The 21,267-nt window shown below is 43.9% G+C and overlaps 1 protein-coding gene and 1 long non-coding RNA gene across 9 annotated transcripts in view; both read left to right on the forward strand.

Annotated features, from left to right (window-relative positions):
• Window positions 1-7,831, forward strand: part of LOC135297351 (uncharacterized) — a 30,954-nt gene extending 23,123 nt beyond the window's left edge. For all 3 annotated transcript variants that reach the window (XR_010359367.1, XR_010359365.1, XR_010359366.1), the window contains 2 exons: window positions 3,817-6,653; window positions 7,184-7,831. This is a non-coding gene — a long non-coding RNA (uncharacterized LOC135297351). The remainder of the gene's footprint in view (window positions 1-3,816; window positions 6,654-7,183) is intronic.
• Window positions 7,832-13,634: 5,803 nt separating this feature from the next.
• LTBP1 (latent transforming growth factor beta binding protein 1) overlaps window positions 13,635-21,267 on the forward strand; it is a 185,501-nt gene continuing 177,868 nt past the window's right edge. For 3 of the 6 annotated variants that reach the window (XM_064414814.1, XM_064414815.1, XM_064414817.1), the window contains exons 1-2: window positions 13,638-14,860; window positions 15,209-15,279. In XM_064414814.1, coding sequence (XP_064270884.1) covers window positions 14,403-14,860; window positions 15,209-15,279 — 529 coding nt within the window. In that variant the 5' untranslated portion in view covers window positions 13,638-14,402. Of the gene's footprint in view, window positions 14,861-15,208; window positions 15,280-21,267 lie in introns of all 6 variants that reach the window. The other 3 variants (XM_064414813.1, XM_064414816.1, XM_064414812.1) reach the window with 2 other exon arrangements.

Below are 21,267 nucleotides of genomic sequence, written 5' to 3' on the forward strand. Positions count from 1 at the left end.
AGGGGACAGCAGCCCCGGCAAGGAGGGGAGCCCTTGGAGGTGTCTGCTCCAGCCTGGGGTGTCCCCCTCATCCAGCTCCCAGGGCTGTGCCCCGGCCAAAAGCACATGCCCTCCCATCTTTTTCCAAAGCAAAAACGAAGCAGAAGCAGTGCAGCAAGGTTTGAAAGGGTGAAACATGCCTTTGTCTGCTCCCTTGTTATCCTGAACAGCTGGGTTAGAGCCGCACGCAGCCCACGGCCATGAATGGCAATATTAACTTTAAAAAGAAAATCCTAGTTTTGATTGGCTGAGCCAGCTGGCTGATGGCACAGCTTTCCAGCAACTTAGAATTTCTTTGCAATTAGGGAATTGTTGCAAAATAGGGAACAATAACATTATATGGAGACTGATACTTAAACTGGCATAGCCAAATTTACCTTCTAGTTGTATCTAAATTAATAATCTAATTTTGAAAGGAAATCAGAACCTAACAGCTGCTGTGACTTTTCTTAAACTGTTTTAGAAAGAGTCAGATTATGACTTTTTTGAGTATTTGGACACCTGATAGCATATTCTTAGAGTATACTTCTGCTCATTGTTAATTTTATTTCTTTTTACGTAGCAGTTTAACTGGTAAATGTACAAATCCCTTAAAACTTAAACCACATAAAAAGTATTTTGTTTTCTATAGAGGGGTCCAGTGTGAATTCATGTTCAATACATGAGCCAGGATGTGATTAATTGTCAAGTAGCTGTATGTCAATATTTCATGAGTTGTTAAACTGATAAGTTTCACTGTCAGACTAAATATTCTAATATTTGGTGTTTCCTAAAATGTTATTGAAGTGTGTTTTCTCTAATATATCTAATTATAAAAGTCTTAATGTTAAGGCTATGTTATTTAAATGTTTTTTAAGGCTAAAGCTTAGTTGTTTAACTGATAAATCTATTAGTCTAGTTAATAATTCTTAAACATCACACCTTCTTTAGTTACTTAAGACAAGACCATTGTCTACACCTCTGTAAAAGATATTTATATTAACAATTACAAGGTACTAGGAAGCACACTGGATATAAAGTCCTGTATAAACATAGAAGTTGTTATTAATCTGGAAGTGAAGTGCAGATAACTCGACTTACATGTTATCCACTCAGGAAAAGCCTGAACTTTGCTAAGGTGGAAACAAAAATCTCACACAGAAAGCAGGGAGTCACAATAAAGAGGTGGTGCATAAATGGAGGCTGGAAATTAAAAGAGAGTGTCAGCTTCACAAAGAAGTGGTGGGGCAGTGAAAAGGAGGCTATGAAAATGACATTGGTATGCCTGTGCCCCAGGGCTGATTGGGTTGCTCCTGACAATAAGGACTGCACTGCTGGCAGTCTCACCCTGGGATCGTGCTTTATGGTCCTTGTTCTTGTGTAATGAATGGGGCTGGCTTCCTGTCCTGCTATGCTTCCATTTACCTGGACATGGTTCTCAGGAGAACTGGACTATAATTCTGTGAATGTTTCCAGGGCAAGAAAAGAGACAGACATATGAGTGGAAAAGTGTTAAGACTGCAAAGCTCAGGCATCTTCGTATTCCAGCTCCTGGAATTTAAAAGGACACCTAAGCAATGCTCATGTTCTTTGCTGGGTCAAAACTTTCATAGATGAGGTGTAGAATGTCCCTGCCTTCTTCCCTGAATGTATTTTCTCACGGTGTCCTGGAAGTTTCTGCTTTTTTCCCTTTTCTTTTCACAGTCTCCCCTCCACATTCCCTCTGATCTCATACCACCAACATTTCTGAGGCTGTGTGTCTCTGCCCTCTGTGTTTCTGCTTGTCCTTGTAAGGTGGGAGCAGGCTGTGGTTGGGTGCAGATGTGCTGTGCCCGGGGCTGTGGCAGTAGGAGGTTTTCACACTTCAGGCTGAGCCCCTGCCCCCAAAACACAACCAGCTGTGCCTGCGAGACTTGGGAACCCTGTTGAGCCTTCAGCCCCATAAATGGCTGCACACTTGAAGTCCACTGTGCCTAATTAAACCCTTTTCCAGCACACCAGGGAAAAAAACAAGTAATATCCGACATCCTTTTGCCACCCAAACTGCAGTGTGTGTTAGAAAGTCCAGTGTTGGCTTTGCTTTCCTCGACTTCTCCCCTGTGTAAAATGGGGGTACAGCTGTGCCAGTGTGTTGAAGTCTATAAATGAAATGTGTTGCATAGGTGTGAGTATTATTAGCTGCTTAATAGAACTAGACAGTGTTACAAATGAACCTGATACAATGAGCCACAGCAGTGTCACCTTAAACCCAGATAAGTTGACATTTTTGCTGAGAACTGCTGAAGTATAAGTGAAAAAAAAAATGCTGTAGCATTCCTGTAACTACATCAAAACTTCTGCCTACCTGAGTCAAATGCAGCAGAGACCAAGGCTGAAAATATCACTTTTTAGCTTATATTTTTTCAGTGTCTCCTTCAAAAAAAGGTAATTTTGAACAGCTAAGCACCTCTTCTTTCTCTTAGAGCCCCACGGAGCTTTCCTGACAGGTTAGTACCTCCTATCATACTTCTGGCAGCTGTGTGCTCTGTGTCTTTGTCCCACACAGGTGCTCTCCTTGAGTCAGGATGACAAAATCAGTTTTGGAGACCAACAAAGCAGAAGTATGATTTGCCATCAAGAAATAAGCTTGGATGAGCATGCCACCAAAATCTTTCTTTTTCACAACTGCTCACGTGCAGAAGTGACCAGACCGTGGTCCATGTAGAGTTACAGAGGGGAAAACTGTGAGGCTAAGCTGGGAAAACTTGTGGGGCATTCCAAGTCAGCTTCTGTGGGCTGAGGAGCACCAGGCTGGGTTTACACAGTATATCTCAGTATATCACAGCTGCAACCAGCACAGGGAATTGGCTTCTAACAGGGACAAATGTGGGGGTTTTTCTCCATTACCTGCACTGTTACTATTTGGTACAGCCTTCTAACCTCTTTTCCTGTGACTCTGTAACACCTCATAAAACAAAGTGCTTGGTTGACTTGCTGGTTTGTAACAATGAAACTGGTATATGTAACTTAGAGATTTTTTTTTATTTGTTTGTGTTCCACCTGCCACTTTTGAATCTACAGGCTACTACAGCATTTCCACTGAATTTCAAAGATTTTTCCCTAAGTGCCAGTTAGTTGTGCCTAAGCTTTAATTTCAAGATTTCTTTTTTAATTTGAAGATTTTTTTTTATAGTGTAACAAGTAACAGCTAATGGAGAAATAATACACTGAATACTTTTCTATAGTACCTAGAGAGGTACTATGGTCCCAAAAATTGGTACTGATTTTTCCTAAAGAACTTGGAAACAAAACAGTGTAGCCATTGTATTTCAAACATTAGAGCAATTGTTCAGTAAGTGTGGTGCAACCCTAAATTTCTGTGTCAGAACACGGTGCCAGCTCTGTTTCTGTAAATTGTGGTGCTGTGGGCATGCACATGTTTAAACAAGTGCTTTCCTATCTCCAGGTTATCTAGTCATATTTATGTATATGGTTTGGAAAAGCCAGGCAGCACTCTAAAGCAATAAAAGGGAACCTAAACCATGTCCTTGGCTTTCAGACCATTGTACTTTCAAAACAAAGTAAAACCTGTTATGGGCTTTGATTTTTCCTCTAAGTACATTAGCATGTACTTATATAAAAATCCTAATGAATTTATTCTTGTATAACATAAAACGTATAGGTAGAAAAAAGGCCTAGTAAAACAAAGAGATAAACAGAGAATAATTAATTGCCTGAAGTTGAAATTGTTTTGTGCCATAATTTCTGTTACTTCAGTATGCTCGTAATCCTGTGACTTCAAACATCTTTAAATTACAGGTTTATGCAGCCAAAATATTGGTGTAACTCCTTTTGGACTCAACAGGCTACCTAGCGGCTTAACCTGCTACTGAAGGTCAGGAGAACATCATTCATCTTCTACAATGCCTGTACATCACCAGCTACACTTCTGGAGATATCCTGGAAAATGAAATTGTGAGAACATTCCAAGCAGTTCAGTAGCATTACTGTCTTTGACAAGATTCTCTTGACAACACAAAAACCTTTGTGCACGTATCACCATAATACCCAATAAAAATCAAAAGTCCCCCTTGGGACTGCTCTGCTGTGCACAGTATTTCAGATGGGCTGGCAATATGAGGATTCAGCACTACAATGAAAACTAACTCATGGTTTCTCACCCACATTTTCAGTTTAAGCATTTTCTGTTACTTTGAATGTTATTTTCTTATTTTGAAGAAAGGTTTCTCATGTAGCCTCCTAAAATAACACCTAGGCCTGGAAGATGCTAATCATTGTACTTTACATCCCTCTTTGGATAAAATAGGTTATTCTCCAAGTCAGTGTTCCTGGTTTAGTAAGTCACAAAAGTAAAAACATTTTCTTCTTTATAGTTCTCACTGGAATTACACTGTGAGAACCATAGTTGCATATAATTGTTAAGACAATTGTTAAGACTGTGCAAGACTGGTTGATTACAGGATCAGACAGTATGCTCAGAGCATTAGGTTTTCCCCAATATAAGAACCTTTACTCAAATTAGAAGTGGACTTCAGCAGGCGGTGCTAGCCCTTGAAACCAGGCTCTGTGTCATCCACCACACTGCTGTGGTTTGGTCTAAGCCTTCTACACTGGAGTGCTGCGAGGAGTTACCACGTGCCAACAGCATCATTTCCTGATGGAGACACAATCAGAAAGTATAAGAAAAGAAGAGCATCTCCCTGATGGAAAAACATTAAGAAGATTAGTGTCTGCTTTAGAAATGATCAATATGAAAAGGTAAGCATGTTGTTTTGATTAGAGAGCAAGACCTAGGAAAAACAGCAAGAAGAATAAAAGAGTGAAGAAAACTGCAGAAGGAAAGGAGAAGAAATTTTGGTTTGTCACTGCAGAGGGCTTTTATTCTCATTAGTTTTAGGATTTAGTATTGTTTTCAGCTATGAAGAGTAATTCAGATTATGCTGATCTTATATCACTGAGACAAGGAGCTGGACAGATTCTGCAGAAGAGAAGTGTGTGACTCATGGAAAGAGTAGCTAGTGAAGAACTTGCTCAACTTGAACTCTAGCTTATAGGGATTTTATTTACCCCTGGGGGAGGGTTAGGGTTTCCAGCTTGGCATAGAGCTAAACTACTTTACCAGTGAGAGAGAACTTGAGGCCTCATTTGTCGAGAAGATAAGCTTTCATGACACAGGCTAACATGTACTGAAGATTATTGCACAGCCAGAGAGGAAAAAGATGCTTTAAACAATGGGGATTTTTAGCTGTGAAAATCAGTTAATGAAGAATTCAACATGTATGCCTAACTCGATGGTCACATGAACTCATTTTCATTCAATACACAAGACAAACCATCAAACATTTATTTACAGTAGGCACACTTAACAAAGAATAAGGAGAAATTCTCCCTGCTTTAAGGATCCATTCCTAGGAGCTCTTTCAACAATATGATACCCATATTCTCCTTAACAAAATGCTCCTTAGAGAATTCACTCAAAACTATTTTACTATTTTTATTTGTAATGTGAATAATAAGCTATCTGTCTGGTGACATCATTATGGGTACTTGAAAAAAATTGGCTGTGGAAGCATTTGGAAAGGGTTATATGCTAGAAAATTAGTTGCTAAAGAGGTTTGTTTATTTTAAATGCAAATTGAGCCTCAGCTCATCTGTAAAAAACAAGTTTTAAAAAAAAGGACAAAACCCCCCTACTTCCCTGATGTGCTGATCAGAGCTCTTAATAGCAACCTAAAACATGCATAAGTTAAGAAAACTCCCCAGTTTTTCTAGAGCAGGGTAGAACCTAATCCTCAGGCACAGCCTGCCTGAAAAGTTGCAGATCACAGAGACAAGATGAAATTTGGATGTGGAGTCAAAACAAACACTTTTAATAGGTGAGTTATAATATGGATCCTCTTTTTTTTTTCCCTTTACAAGCCCTACATCAAATTGTGAGGAAATACTGAAGCAGCTTGTGTTAATATTTTCTTCTGCATAACTATTTGTAAAAAGACTTTTTCTACCTAATTGTATTGTCAAGTAACTGAGACCCTCTCTGCAATGAAGATGAATCCTAAATTCTTTCAGAGGGAAAAAGCCCACCTCATTTTAAGACTAAGAAAGCCTAAGAAAAGGTGGCAGGTGTGAAAGTTCAATTTATTAACTGTATCTTTGAGAAGAGCTAAATCAATTGGTATAAATCTATTCTAGTCTTTGAAAGATACATGATAGTAGATGACAAGACTGGAGAGCTGTACAATTTTGGCTCAGAAAAGCTGCTTTAAATGCTGAAACACTGAAGACAAAAATGCCGTAGTACTTGATGAGTTGAACTGTAAAGAATCACAAGAGATTCCTGCAGACCCTAAAAATGTTATGTATTGTATCTTTCACAAAACTGGCAAACACTCAAAAAAACCACTGGTGGTTTTGCCAGTCAGCACTAAGAACTTACATATGGCCTTCGTTCAGGTTTCCTTGACTGGGGAGGCTTTCCTCTCAGTTTAAATTGTTGGCAGTCATAATTTCTGATTTTCATAATTGCAGTTGCCTTTAAATCAACTCTGGAAATCATCAAACTTACAGTCCTGGAGCAGAATCCTGATCCTTGTCAGCCATGGCTACAACCCTACAGAAAATGAGGGGCAGCAAAGGTTAGCTCAGCTTTGAAGGAGTAAAGGTACTACTTGATTTTAAGTGAGAGATGGACATCAATGTGCTTTGAACAGGAACAGATGAGAAGCTTCTGTGCAGAGGTAGATCATTCCTTTTGTCTTCAGATTACTTCTTTTCAGTTCAAGATTGCACATATAGTGATAGGTCGAAACTGTGGTCCTTGAAAATGCTACATTTGTTTTGGAAAAAAAGGATAGGAATCTGCCTACTTTTTTTTTTTTTCATTTTCATTTCAAAATTTTAAGCTGTAATATGAACAAAACACTAGGATCCTGAATCTAGAGAATTTGAATTTTTTGTGTGCTGCTGGCTAAAAGTCAACACAACCAAAATGAGAAAAAGAGGCTGCATGAGCTGAAACTTCATGCTCCAAATGCTTGCTTTCTGGACAGATAATGGTTCTTCTCCTTACAGCCCACCTACATGTGACTCAAGAATCTCACTCACAGACAGGCTCTTTAGCACTGAGGCACATCCTTCAGATTTTTTTTTTTTTTTTTTCTGCTAGGAATGCTGATGTGTGGCGCTGAAGGACTCTCTGCTTGCTGCTGGCGTGCCCCGGAGTTTCCCGGCGATGCGTGCACCCCACCAGGCGCGCACATCGGAGCGCTCAGCCCGCAGGATGCTCACAGCCCCGCCCTGCCGGGACACGGGGACAGCCCCGCCGGGAGCAGGGAGGCACCGAAGGCTCGGGCTGCCCCTCGGGGCTGCGCTCCGTGGCTCGGGCACGGCAGGGTCTGCCCCAGCCCGGTGGCGAGGCCGTGCCGGGCACGGAGCACAAGCCCTCTGCTGTTTAGATGCATCTGCCTCTGCTTCAGGGAGGCAAGGTGAATTACGATGGCAGGTTTGAAACAATCTGACGGTCATAGAGGCTTGTTTTAAATACAGCTGTTAAGGGAGGATGAAAAATTACGATTTTCATAATCATGCCGGTTTTTTGTTAAGCTCAGGTGAACACTGCAAAACTGACTATAACCTGAGAAAGATTCTAGTCAAGTATCGCTCACATCACTTTGATCTGGCTAATTAGAGACCATGTTTTGATTATCTGGTGCAGTCAGCTCCTAGCAGGCCCTTCTTGGCTGAGCCTCTTTGCTATAAGACCAGACTGAATTTGTATTTTCTCAGCGCAGGTGCTGGGCTGGTGTGTGTCTCTATGGTACTGCTATGTAACAGCCTGCCTGGTGGCAAGATCAGTTCAGACTGTGCTTGGTGCTATCTGTAAACCCAGGTGTTTACCTGGCATCTGCTCATCCCATCCTAGCTCTTCCAGTCCTCAATCTCCTTCTCACCTGTAGCCCACACCAGGAAGTCTTGTACATTATTACCCTGCAGGCTTGCTTTCTTGAAACTGGTTTCTGACCAAAATGGGTGGCAGCTGTGCCTGTTTCCACCTGAGGCTGCTTGTTAGGCATGATGCCACACCTCATCACAGATGCTAATGGTAATTAAGGGTGGAGGGGACCCTCAAAGGTCCTTCTGCTCAGACCAGGGTCAGTGTTTAAGCATGCTGATGTAAAACACAGACACACTACAGTCTGACATTAAACATCTCTGCAGACACGTTTTGCTATTGGAGGAGAAGTGATGGAAATGAAAGCCCAGCATTTTATTACCTACCTACTTTAAAAAATGTAGGGAAAAAAAAAAGCAGCTTGTAATTTTCATTTCGTCATCCTTCCACCACAAACCTTGAAGGAGCAGCAGACAGAGAACCTATACACACTCTACCAGCCTCTAACTTTGGTGTTCTGGGAGCTGCTCCAAGTGCATCATTAGAAGTAGTATTCTGCCCTTTTTTTTCTTAAATTCAGAGAGCCAGGATCAGCTGCTCTGTGTGCTCAGCTGGTTTTTAAACAATTTTTACCCTGACAGTCAAGCTCAGGTGCTAAACAGGGCCGGGTTCCTGTCTCTGTGACATGCAAAGCAAGGTTAAACTGAACAGTAGATACCCCAGCTGTCCACCCAAGTTCATCCCAGGCTGTCAGAGGGGGAGACCAAACAGCCAAGGCTGTGAAAACATTACCTTTCAGGTTATTCAGCAGCTGCTGCAGGGGTAATCATGGCTGGTGCTCCCAGGAGCCATGGCTCCTCTTTCCATAGTTTCATACTGCTTCTGTCTGCTTCACTTCCACTGATTTGCTGGTCTGCCTAGATTATGTACAATTATGAAAACTTTAAGACATTTGCAGTCAGAAGCAGCTTTATTTTGTAGACACTCCTTTTCTTTCAGCTTTCAAAAGTCTGAGCAGCACACAGTGCAACACTGAAAAATCAGGGTGCATTGCTGAAGTTTATTTTTGTAGAGATTAGTATTCTTGGCATACAACATAGTCACACTATGAGAGTTTTCAAATATTAGTTATAATATTTACTCTGCTTTTGTGAATAACATGTTAGTTTAAACATGTCTGCTCCTAAGGTAAAGTGATATAATTGTATGTATTTTCTTATTTTTGTGGTTCTTTCCATCTAATTTCCTCTGCAGTTTATTTATTTTTGGTGTACATGGGATTGTACAAAGAAACAAACAATTGTAAGGAATAGTGTAATAAAAAATTTCTGTAGATATTTTCATTGTTTTGTAGACAAGGTATATTTATTTCCTTGAGGGGAAGAATAATTGCAGCAGCACAGTGTGGATATTTTCATATCTTGAAAAAAATCTTGTATTTCTGAATCAGTTATTTTCCATATGTGAGGATGACTGCGAAACTGCCAAATATTCTAGAAGGGATTTCTGCTAGTTTGGTAAAATGAAATTTAAGACTACAAATCCACACAACTTCTTTTACTACAGCTATTGTCACTAACTTATAAAGAAGCCTACTCCTACTTGCCTTAAGTGCGTATTTTGTTGGATGTGGTGGTGCTCAGTGGTGACAGACTGGCATCAGACTTTTGCAAAAAGGATCCAACTTTCAGTGTGACTTATTGCAAGGGAAAAAAAAGTCCCTGTTGCAATCTCTTTTGGTAGTAGCAGAGTGGGAATGGTGACCCCCTAGCCCCACTATCATGACTTTGTTTTCTTGTCCCATACAGATTGTGGCTCTGGAATATCTGCACGCTAATCTGTCTGCCTCAGAAACTGAGTGCCACACAGGATCTGTACTGCTCCAAGGTGTGAATCCATAATAATGGATGAAGCTCATCATGAAAGTCCCTTGGCCCCTGTAGAGCTGGCCTGTTTCAGGGCCATGTGCCTGCGGTCAGAAGAGCCGGCAGGATTTGTCACCTGGGCTGTGCGCAGCGCCTACTGCAGCAGTCCCTGCTTGGGAGATGATGAGTTCCTCCAGAGAAGGTCTTTGGGAAGGCACATTCATGTATCCTGGATTCAGGAAATCCAAGAAGGGGGAGGCAGAAGGTCGGTTATCCAAGGTACCGTAGTGTGAGTCTGGAATTACTGGGAAGTGCCAAGTATGGGCATTAGAGACCTCCAAATCACAAAGAAGGTCACCAGTAATGAATGGATACAGCAAAGCTCAGCTGCTTCCTTCCAAAGGCTCACACATCCATCCAGGCCTAGTCTGACTATCTGAGTTCCTTGGAAGTGAGTTAAAGTGCCTACATGAATAGAGTGAGCAGGACTTGTCCTTTTGTGAAACATCATTAATGATATTTATACTGTGGTAACACTCAGGAACAGTTGAGGCCTCAGGATATTAGTACAAACTGTAGAGTAATTGCAGTTTCTGCCTGAAGGAACAAACAACAACCAGAGCTGGAAGGCACAGTTCTGTTTGAAAAATAGCATGCAGAAATGATACTTATATCTACATGGTCTTACTCTGCAAATCACATATGCATTCAGAGTCACATGTGACTTACTTTAGTGACATAATAAACACCAATTACTTCTTTTTCCTGCTCTGATGACAGTTAGACCAAGCTGTTTTCTTTTGTTCAAAAGAAATACTCTCCACATGAGAGTCATGTTACCTGCACAGAACTATGGCTAAAGTGTAATTTAGACTGAAAAATACAGGACTTTTTTTCAGATAATTGTATAGTACAGAAAAGGAAAAGAGCAAATACAGGTCTCCAGCTGATTCTCAGTTTACAAAAAATTATAGACTGCTTTTCCTCCTTTAGCTCAAAAGAAGTTTGAAGTAATATTACTGAAGTTAATGGAGCTACAGCACTGTAAAAAGTTTTCTAAAATAGCCAAAATTGAGGCTAAATACAGCATTTAGCCTTGTCAAACTCTGATGTTAAATGTGAGCTTCCAACCCAGCTTTCCTTACAAGCCAAGACTTGCTGCCTGGTGGATCTACAAGATCAGCAGGGATTTACTGATCCTATAGCTGACACATCAGGCATTGCTGATCATTCCATTTACTGCCTGGCCAGTGTGGACATGGAGTCACAGGGACGTGCAGTGGCACTGTGATGTTTATTGCTGGCCCAGCAATCACCTGTGCTCGGATGGCTTTACCCTCAGCATAACTGCACATCTTCACTGAAGCATCCTGCAAAGATCCCTGTGCCTGAGAACCAATGCACCACACACATCCTCCATGAGGCAGGGCAACAGTTGTTTGATGGAAAGAACAGTGGAGGTCTGGGTGCTGCCAGCTCTGCCAGCTCACAACTATTGTCCTTCCTCATTCAACTCACGGGACTGACCCCAAAGTCACGAGACTTGAGCAAAAACATATATGGCAGTTTAGTTCTTCCTTTTATTTTGGTTTGAACAATGCTATTTCAGTTCTTCTTATACATACTCATGCTCTCAAACTGGCTTCTGCCCTGTCTATTAAGCCTTTAAACTTGGAAGCAGTCCTGCCATCTCATCAGGGCAGCAGTTCTGCCTCCTGCATTGTCCTGCTCCCAATCTTCCAGCCAGCTGTGCCCTTCTCAGCCTCACCCTTACAGCAGAGCATCCAGAGGTCTGCCCCTCTGGTGGGTGGTGTACAGACTAAGGAACTTTATGTTCCTTATGTCCACCCTTTAGTCACAAACCACAGGGGACAAGAACGGAAACAGTGCAATCTGCTTTACCAACTCTTCTTCAAAAAGAGGGCCGTGCCTGAAAGGTGGTGTGAGATACTAATTCCTGTTTGTCACTGCTTACTCAAGTCCGTGTCTTTTCCACAGGAGCTGGGGAGGCAGCCAGAGCAGGTTTCCCACAAGCAGTGACACCATTTACTAAGAAGAATCTAAGGACCTTAGTAGTCACCTGGCTTGATTTTAAAAGGCCAGGCTGATGCCAATCTGTGCTGGATTAACTTCTTGTCCTTTGGAAGCAGAAACTTCTACATGTGAAGAAATTTTGAGCTGAGGTTTAGTCCGCAGTCTTCAGTCTTCACTGAAGTCCTCTTTTAGCTGTTAAAACTTACATGGCCAACTTGATGTGTTACTGCAGCCAAACCTGGTCCCTAACATCCAGGACCTTGTGGAGAAGAAGGAGGGGGAGGGAGGGAAGAAGCAACACCAGATAGCAGACAAATGGAAAAGTGTGGATTTCCTTGCTAGAGGGGAAAAAAAAAAAAAAGAGAGTACACTGAAAATCAGACCTGCCATGTAAATTTGTGAGGACTGCTTGATCTCTAGCAATTAATTTCAGATAATACTAAATGCTTTTTTCAAGAATAGTTTTATACCTCAGTGATTCTATGCAAGGCATCCACCTTTGTGGCTATATTTCCCTTGAGGTTCCTTACCATTTGCTGTACAGTAGCCAGTAATACACCACATTTGCCCCCTGCGTGACATGACTTAAACCTCACATTTCTTAAAAGCAACTGGCTTCTGCTGTGGAATGATGCAGTTTTTGCCCTCTGTTCAACAAACCCAGCCACACACAGAGTTGTGATCTCATTCTGGAAAACTTCTGAAGGACAACGGCCTTGTGCAGAGCAACAATCCTGAGTACCACGTCAGTTTCTCACAACTTACTCAGTCCTCACCTCCCCACACTGGTTTCAAGGTGTTTTTCGCTTCCCTAAATACTGTAAAAACAGTTAGCATAGTTGGGATTTACAGTAATTAGCTTTTGGAAGGCTGAACAGTTCACTTGCTGGGAATGTCTTCCCAGTTAAAAAGACAATAGATGTATATGTTTGCTATGAGAAGAGGCAGAGGTCTCAGTTACCTTCCCAGCTAACTTCAACCTGGGCCTTGGAAACTTTTAGGCTTTATCTCAGTTTTTCTTTGAAGCACCACAGTTTCATTCTCCTTTAATCCACTGTGGATTTCTAATACCCACAGTACTTGTACTTGTGGCATTTTTCTTTTCAAACACTGGGTTTCAATCCAGACCATTGGAGGTACAGGAGCAGAAGCCTTTAACATGGATGTGGATCCCTTACACTGTGACTATAGCAAGCTCCAAACTCTCATCTATTTAAAACATCTATTTATTTTTGTGCAGTTTTAAATAGATGAGAACTAAAGAGGAAGGGAGTGTTGTGCTCTGAACACTGGCTTTTGCCTAGAATTGAGTCAACCTAAAACCCTCCTGCTCCCCTTGCTGGCTCTGTAGCTGTGCCAAGAGCATTTAAGAGCAAAATCTCGTCAGTTTGGAGCCGGGGTCAGTGTCCTTAAAGCTTTGGAAAAGAGCAGAGGAGAACCCTGGGAGGAGGACCTGAATTCCAATCTATTGGATTTGCAAACTGATTCTCCACAAAGTTTCTTGGAAAGAACTCGGACACATCAGCTTCTGAGTATTTTAAAAGATGTACCTTCGGGTTATTTTGTGAACTTTGTTTTTTTGTTTACAGTGCTAAAGGGTGAGGTTAGTTAAGACACACTGGAGAAAAACGTGGGCAGTTTTGCTTATACATTAATTACAAGCATACAATTGTGGTTTGTATCTCATTCTTTACTAATACATAACTGCTTTGCGAACATAAAGAAAAACAAGGAACAATACAGTCCCTCCTAATCCTGCAAAGAGCAACCTCCGGCTCTCATCGGGCTGAGACGGCGTGATGCGCTTACCCTAAAGGCGTGTAAAGCGCTTCCCTCGAGCCCCGAAGCAGGTATATTTCGCTTTTGTGGCTTTAAAGCCTCACCTGCACTGAAATACAGCAGAAAGGTGCCGCTGCTGCCGGAGCACGCTGCCCCAGCAGCTCGGGCAGAGGGCAAGGCGCAGCGGCAGGCTCCAGCAGGTACTCCCGAGGCTCCGGGCCCGCGGCCGCCCCCGGCCCGGGCCCGCGGTCACCTGGCCCGGCCGGGCCGCCCCTGACGTCAGGGGCCCAGATTGGCTGCGCGGGCCGGCACCGGGGCAGGGGCACCGCCGCCCGCCCCCCGCACACGCTCACTCGCGGAGAAACTCTTAAAGAGGGGCTGCGGGACCGCCGGCTCCGCGGCCGTGCCTTACACACGCGGGCAGACCCCTGGCAGCTCCGGCAACCGAGACATCTGCTCTCCATTGCGACCACCCCCCTGCAGCAAACACCCTTCCCCTGCTGCTCCTCCTCCCTTCCCGCTCCGGCTCGCAGCTCGGCTCGCACCCGCCGCTTCCTTTCTTCCAACGATGTTTTCCTGCTCTGCGGGGCGAAGTGTTTGCTGAACTTTGCTAACAGTTTGGGGGGCGGGCGGGAGGATCCTGAGGCTTTTTTCCTGCTCTGCCCCGCCCGGAGCAGGTTGGGGGGCAGCGAGCGGAGGAGGGATCCGCGCCCCGGGCGCAGGTCGCACGCACACGCGTCCCGCGGCGGAACCAAGGAACCCCTTGCACCGCGGCTCCGCGAACTTCGCCGGCTGTAGGGGCTCGCGCTGTGGAAATGGGTCGGATCCGACGGGGCTTCCTCCTCCTCCTCCTCCTCGCTGCCTGTGCGCTTTTGTCACCAGGGCTCGCAGCTTCCGAAAAGGGCAGGCTAAGGAGGATCACGTACGTCCTGCAGCCCGGCCGGGGGAGCTCCTCTGGCAGCCGGCAGCAGCGCCCGACCCTCCTCGGGGGGGAGCAGCAGCAGCAGCAGCGCACGTTCAATGTGCAGCTGAACACGCGCTACGGCGGCGGCCCCCCGGAGCGGAGCCGGCGGATGAGCAAGCCGGGCAGCGCCGCCGTGCAGCTCCGCTTGGGCCCCGCCGGCCCGCTCCACCCCAACTCCGCCGCTCACGCCTCCTCCTTCGCCAAGCCGGCCCGCTTCAGCCCGCGGCTCAAGGCGCCGCCGGGCCCCCACGGCAACAGCAGCGCCGCCCTGCCCCTCCGCCAGAAGCACCAGCTGCCGCCGCTGCCGGGGTAAGGCGCCCTCCCGTCCCGCACCGCCCCCGCTCCGGCACCGCAGCTCCCGGCCGCACCGGCATCCCCGCCGCGGGAGGGGGGAGAGGGCGGGGGGCTGAACCGGGCTCCGGGGGCTCCGCGGCGTTACCTGCCCGGCCCCGGGGCCCTCCGGTACGTGAGGCCGAGCTCCCCCCGTCACGGGAGTCCGCGCCGCCCCGCGCCCCGCAGGAGGCGTCGAGTCCGATCGGGAGGTTTCGTTCTTCGCGCCTTTTGTCTTCCCGGCCCAGCGCCCGCCCCGCGGCACGGCCCGGGATGGGGAGCGGGGGTGCCCCGCCGGACACTGGTCCTTGTTTGCTGTTCCCGCAGGGTCAATGTGTGCGGGGGGCAGTGCTGCCACGGCTGGAGCAAGGCCACGGGCTCCCAGCGGTGCATCAAACGTGAGTAGCCCTGCGGGCGGGGAGGGACGTGTGGTGGGACCCGAGGGGACCAGGCTGGCACCTGGCGAGGTGGTGGGTGCTGGGATCGTCGGTGGGCAGAGAGGTGCTGGCTGAGCTACAGAACAGCTACAGAACACGCTTTCCATCCTTAAATGGATCTAACAGGACAGATCTAACACTCTTTCCGTCCTTAAATCCCTCCTTCCTAACCTTCACCTTTGCTGAAAGGTGAATAGCGGGTGTCTCTTGCATTTGTTCGTAGCACAGATAATGACATTTTTGGAGAGAGCTTTGTGGAGGCTTTGGATGTGTGAGCATCCCCTCCCCATCAGTTCTTGTGTTTTAGGAGTCTTTAGGATGGGGGGCTTAACAGGGTAAGGGATATACCAGAGGAGCACAGGTGGGAAGCAAGGAATCACCATCTACCCACCCTGTCCCTTTACGAATACAACACATGAATTATCCTGTGCTCACCACATAGAATTTTTGAAGCACTGAACAACGTGAAAGAAGTGGGTTTGGTAATGGTAGAGTGATGTACCTTTACTGGGATAACTAGAAACACAAAATAGGTGCATAAAATGACACTGATTGAGCCAATCCTGCTATGCTCCAGTTGTTCTTTCTAATGGGAAAGCAGAGGAATTTCTGCTGCTTTAGGCAAGACTCAGAATGATTGCAAGTGGCTAAACTGGAGTGATGTCACAAGGTCAGGAAAGACTGGAAGGGTGTATGTCTTCAGGAAACTCTTGTGAGATTGGGCAGATCTGGGAATATTGCTGCAGTTCAGCAGGACAGATTGCTGTTCCTGAGAGAGTTGGAGTAAACAATGCTTTCAAGATTTTTTTATTTTTCCAGTGGCTTTTGTCCCTGTGTGGGATTTTTCACAATAGGGAGCAATCACTTTTGTAATCCTGACTAAGGTCAAGTACCTTTGACCTGCATGGACCTCTTGCTAAGAAGCAAAGACTTTATGACAGTAGTTAAGGACAAAACTTCACCATTTCCCTACTAATTTAGAAATGTATTTAAGATACTCTTCTAAATTATCATTTTCAAATACATGCTGCTGTGGTGGGTTAGTCACGTTTGTTTAACACCTTACAAGTGCTAGAATGTTTTCCTTCAGCTTACAGTGGTATTTTGGGGCTGACTGGAGAACTTAATAAAGCCTACCTTAGCTTAAAGACTAATAAAACCAAAACTTGTAGTAATTTCTGGACATTAAGTGAAAAGTGTATTTGAACTGTGCTATTGTCAACCAATTTTATTTTCACTATTTTGAACAAAACCCAAACAATGTTTTGGTTTTTTTCTTCATGTCTTTTTCTCTGTCTTCTAGTAACTTTCATTTCCAGGCAACTTTTTTGTTTGTAAATTTGGTCATTTTCTTTGCTTTTTGTCCTTTTTGTCCTTTGTCTTTTTCACTTCTCTGATTATCACTTAGCTTTTCTTTTTGATTCCGTAAAATTTTTAGAGTCTTCACTAAGGACCAAGTCAGACAATTGGATTTTTATGTGATAGCTGTGTAGAATTTAATTTAAATCCATTAATTACTTGGCTAGTTTATACCGTTACTGGAGGAATGGAGTAGCAGAGACAAAGTTAAGAGAAAGGTGGGGGGATTTTCTAATTTTGTGCCTCTCATATTAGGCTCTCCTTGGCATTAAATATTTTTATTCCCTGCTGTGATGCTACTCTAATTTCTCCTAGCAGTGGTATAATACACTTGGCTTGGATCTTCTCAGTTTCATCCCTCTCTTGGCAGGCCAAGGGAAGCACTGAATGTACTGAAGTTGTCTGTTTTGTAACTTAGGCAAACCATGAGATAGCATTGACTTGATTCAGCTCACAGTCATAAAAGCCAGATATCACCTTTTCTGGAAGCTCCTGATGTTCGTTTCAGAAGAAAAGAAAAACTATAACTGAACAACAGTTAACCACTTTGTTTCCTCACAAATGTGTAAAATTGTAAGTGAGTTTTTCAAATTCAGATAGCAGGCTCTGTTGGTTTTGAGTGCCTTATTGCAGCAGTGGATTAACTGTGCCACAGATGCTGGCATACCTGAGCTGACTTGATGCAAAGTCGATTTGATTCTGTCAGGGTTTATTAGTTCAGGCTCAGTATCACTTTAATAAGCTATTTAGTCTCTAGGGCCAGACTTTATTCTTTTGCATGGTGCAAAGCCTGAGTTAATAAACCCCAGACCCATATTGGCTCTTTCCAGAGCCAACTTCCATTCGTCTGCATCCCGCTTCCAGAACCAGAGTGCTGAGAGCCAGCTCTGATCAGCGAGGTTTATTAGCTCAGGTGTAATCCCAGGCTGGAAGGAGCAGCATGTGTTTCTGCTCTGCTGCACCTGTGTGAATAAGCCTGCCTGGAACCCTCAGAAAGAGGGGGTGAAGGGTGGAGGTCTGGTCTTGCAGCCAGGCTGCCTTCCTTCCCTTAGCCAGGCTGGGTGGTGTTTGCCAGCCCCGCTTTCTCACGTGTGAGGCTGTGGCTGCTGTCCCTTGGGTGGCTGCTGTCCCTTGGGTGGCTGCTGTCCAGGCAGGTGGCAGGCTGGCTGGCAGCAGTGACAGCCACATCACTTTTCCCTCAGCAGCAGCAACAGGGGGGGTTTGTAAAGTTTCTGTGCAGGTCAGAGGGCAGCATCTGTATGGAGGAGGCAAGGGAACTTTGCAATTCCTTTTATTTAAACTTTAGTCCGAAGCTGAACTGCCTGTTGTGTTTACATTTGTGGGTTCTCTTGGAAGCCTGACAGTCCTCAGAAGGTGAGCTTCTGTCTTCCTGTGAACTGTATGAGAGTGCCTACCATATCCAATTTATGCATGTAGGGTTTTCCCACCTCTGTCCCGAAGATTTCAGTTTTACATTGTAAAGTTTTGAGAACTTTTTTCAAACTCAGAGTGACTTAAATTATTAAGAGCTGCATCATTCTAATTAAAAAGATGAAATGATAACACTCAGCATTAGAAGTATTCAGATTTGCTTTATGCTGGGCATATGATGCCCAACAATCAAAACCAACCTTTCTGAAGCTTTCAGAACATCCACCTTTTGGTAAAGACAAAGGTGGGAAAAATTAAACCACAACAGTAAACATCTTGGAAAGTCAGAAGCACGTGAAAGCATTTAGAACAAGGATTGTCTTTTAGTCGTAGTTATCATAGGTTATAATCTGTGCAAGTGCAGTAATGAGATACCACCAAGGCTGGAGACACCATGCTTTGTTAGTACTTGTTGCATAACAGAGCTCTATAGAAACATTAATTAGCTCTGTAACATGTCTGTAAGGCAAGTAAAGCTTAGAGTGTGGGGTTTTTATTTTTTCATTTACGGAAATTAAACCATAAGTTAAATGTGGACTTGGACAAGTTATAACAACTGTCAGGAAGGCCTGTGCTGAAAATCAGGAGTTCCCACCACCCAAATATGTGTTTATCCTGTTGAAAGCTGTTGTCTCCTACTTCATTACTTACTACTGAATTTCTGTTAGTTAAAACTACTTCTACAGAATATGCTCTTCTGCTTGTTCTGGTTTTGTTTGCTTAATGGTACAAGGACCTATGGGAATGTAAGAGAAAATAATATATTGTATGGAGAATCCGATATCTTGAAAAGCTAAATGAGAAGAACCACCTTGTTGTAGTAGTAAACCCCTTGTAAAATGCATAATATGTTTTGTCTGGAGTATTAATAGCAGTTTGCGAGTGATCTCAATGTAAAGTGGAGGGTTAAAAAAATGGGAAGGAGAGAGCTAGCAGGTTTTAATGGCATGAGTTCCTTGCTGCAAAGGTGTAAGAAAGGCTCATAGAGAAAAGAGGTGAGAAAGTGGATTTTGGAGGAACACATTCAGAATAAATTTCCTATAGGGAGAGAAATTGCTGTAGAACCCAGGTGTGCCGTCACTGTCAATTAAGATTAAAAGGCTATTAAGTCTTAGCTGAAGGTGGTGTGTGTGTGCGTGCATGTATTCCAGGGCTAGTACTTTGGTGTTGGAACTGGACTGAATTCTTTGAGTTAGATCATGAGCTGTCTGTCATGCGCTTGGGTGCTTTGGGAAGATCATCAGAAAATAAGAAATCAGGAAAGAATTGATTTTTTCTTCATATTAAAAGATTATCTTGCTAATTCTCTTTTTAAAGACTGCCTGACTCAATGTTAAATAAAGATGTTATAGACATTTAATTTAGTTTTCAGAATAAGAAAATACACAACAGTAGATCCTTGCTGCTGTAGAGGCAGGAGACTAGAAAATTGTGTGAATACTTGCCCTGAGGAAGGGTCCCCTTTGTTCAGTTTCTGGCTTGGCTTCTGCTTGTGTGCTGCTGCTCAATTTGAGCCACCTCCTCCCTAAATTTCCAGAGCTGCACTTCTTGCTACAGCTGAGTAGGCATGCTACAGCTTTGTATCTCCTTCAGGACGTGGGCACCTGACAGCGTGACCAGGGGCTCCAGATCACCTGCATGGAGCGTGCCCTAAGTTGCTTCCAGCTCATGCTTCTGAATTTCTTGGGGAAGGTGAGGGAAAGATTGCATGCTTAGGTCTTGTCCTGGAATAGGTTAGGATCCCGACCTGGAAACTTAGAAATATACAGGAGTCCTCCAGTTTAGGTGTAAAACTCTGTATCACTAAATATTTTAATGTGGGTTGCTCAGAATCTACTCTTTTTCTGCCTTCAGTTCAGCCCTTAGAAAGGGGTATCCAGGAGAGTTGTACTTTTCCTCATCAGAACCGAGTACTTCACATGTTTGCAGCTGTGCTTCTTGGTGGTTTTCTGGTCACAGCTGGTTCCTGAGGCTTGTGCTTAATCAGTTTTGTGGCTTTGAGTTTTACCAAGTTCTGTTTATTTACATTGTGTATACAAAGCCTAACTATAACATACTGTCTCCAAATGTTGTTTCTTCTCATTCTTAGACCATCATCTCAGTAAAAGCAATATCAATCTCCTTCAAATTATGTCTAAATCAAAATTTAATATCTGAATTTTCAAGAGACAAACTACTTTGACCCCATGTGACTGACCTATACATTACTCCATTTTGATCTATCTATCCTTTGATGTGGTTTTTAAACAATTCAGAATTGAAAAACTGAAAGTTTGAGAAGCTTGGTTTTGCCTTTGCTGTGCTTGCTGCTGTAATATGTAAATAAAACTTTTGAATTTCATGTACAGGAAATGGGCTTGTTAGGCCTTGGAGGCAATTCTACTTTGCTTTATTTTTCACTCTACTGCCCTTGGGAAGGGGGTAGAACTTCAGGCTCTAAATTCTTGTAGTCTTTGTCTACATTAGCAAGCAGCATGGAGATGGTTGTAGACAAAACCCTTTGGGTTTGATGACCTGAGGCCCAGGACGTGTGTGTTTCAGGCCTTAGTGTTTTATTTTGTGCAAGGTGTAGTCTGGTCTTGTGGAATGAACACCAACATGAGGCTGAAATACACTAGATGCGTTCTTGGAGTGCTCATGTTTTGAGTTTTGCTTTTCATTAAACATATTTTTTCTTTGCATCTTAAAAGGAATGGAGTGCATAGACCTAAAGATGGTCCCACAACACAAACTAAACCTCTGTAAGTGCAAATGGTACAGCAGCTTCAGGAGGGGCTGACCTGAATCAGCAGTAATGCAGACCTTGAGCACAATGTCTGTCTCCTGGCCATGGTTGGCAGCCAGCCTCCCTCCTGTGAGACCCAGCTGTAAAAGAGCTGTGAGAAGATGGGGGAGTTGTTAGCCTCTGCCTGCTCTACACGTGACCATGCCATGTGCCATTCCCTCATTTTGGTGAGGAAACTTAAGTCCACAATTAGTATGAAGTGAAACCTACCCAGCCTTCTCTTTGTGAGACACTGGGGACTTTACTGGAAACAAGCTCATAATGGTACATAGTCTGTTTCTTATACACACTACAAGTGTGTATAGAATTAAGACAGAACAAAAAAAAAGAAAAAAGAGAACCTTAAAAGACACTTGTCAAGATGTTGTGCTCTC

The sequence above is a fragment of the Passer domesticus genome, chromosome 3 (genome assembly GCF_036417665.1).
Source record: "Passer domesticus isolate bPasDom1 chromosome 3, bPasDom1.hap1, whole genome shotgun sequence".
Taxonomy (NCBI): Eukaryota; Metazoa; Chordata; class Aves; order Passeriformes; family Passeridae; genus Passer; species Passer domesticus.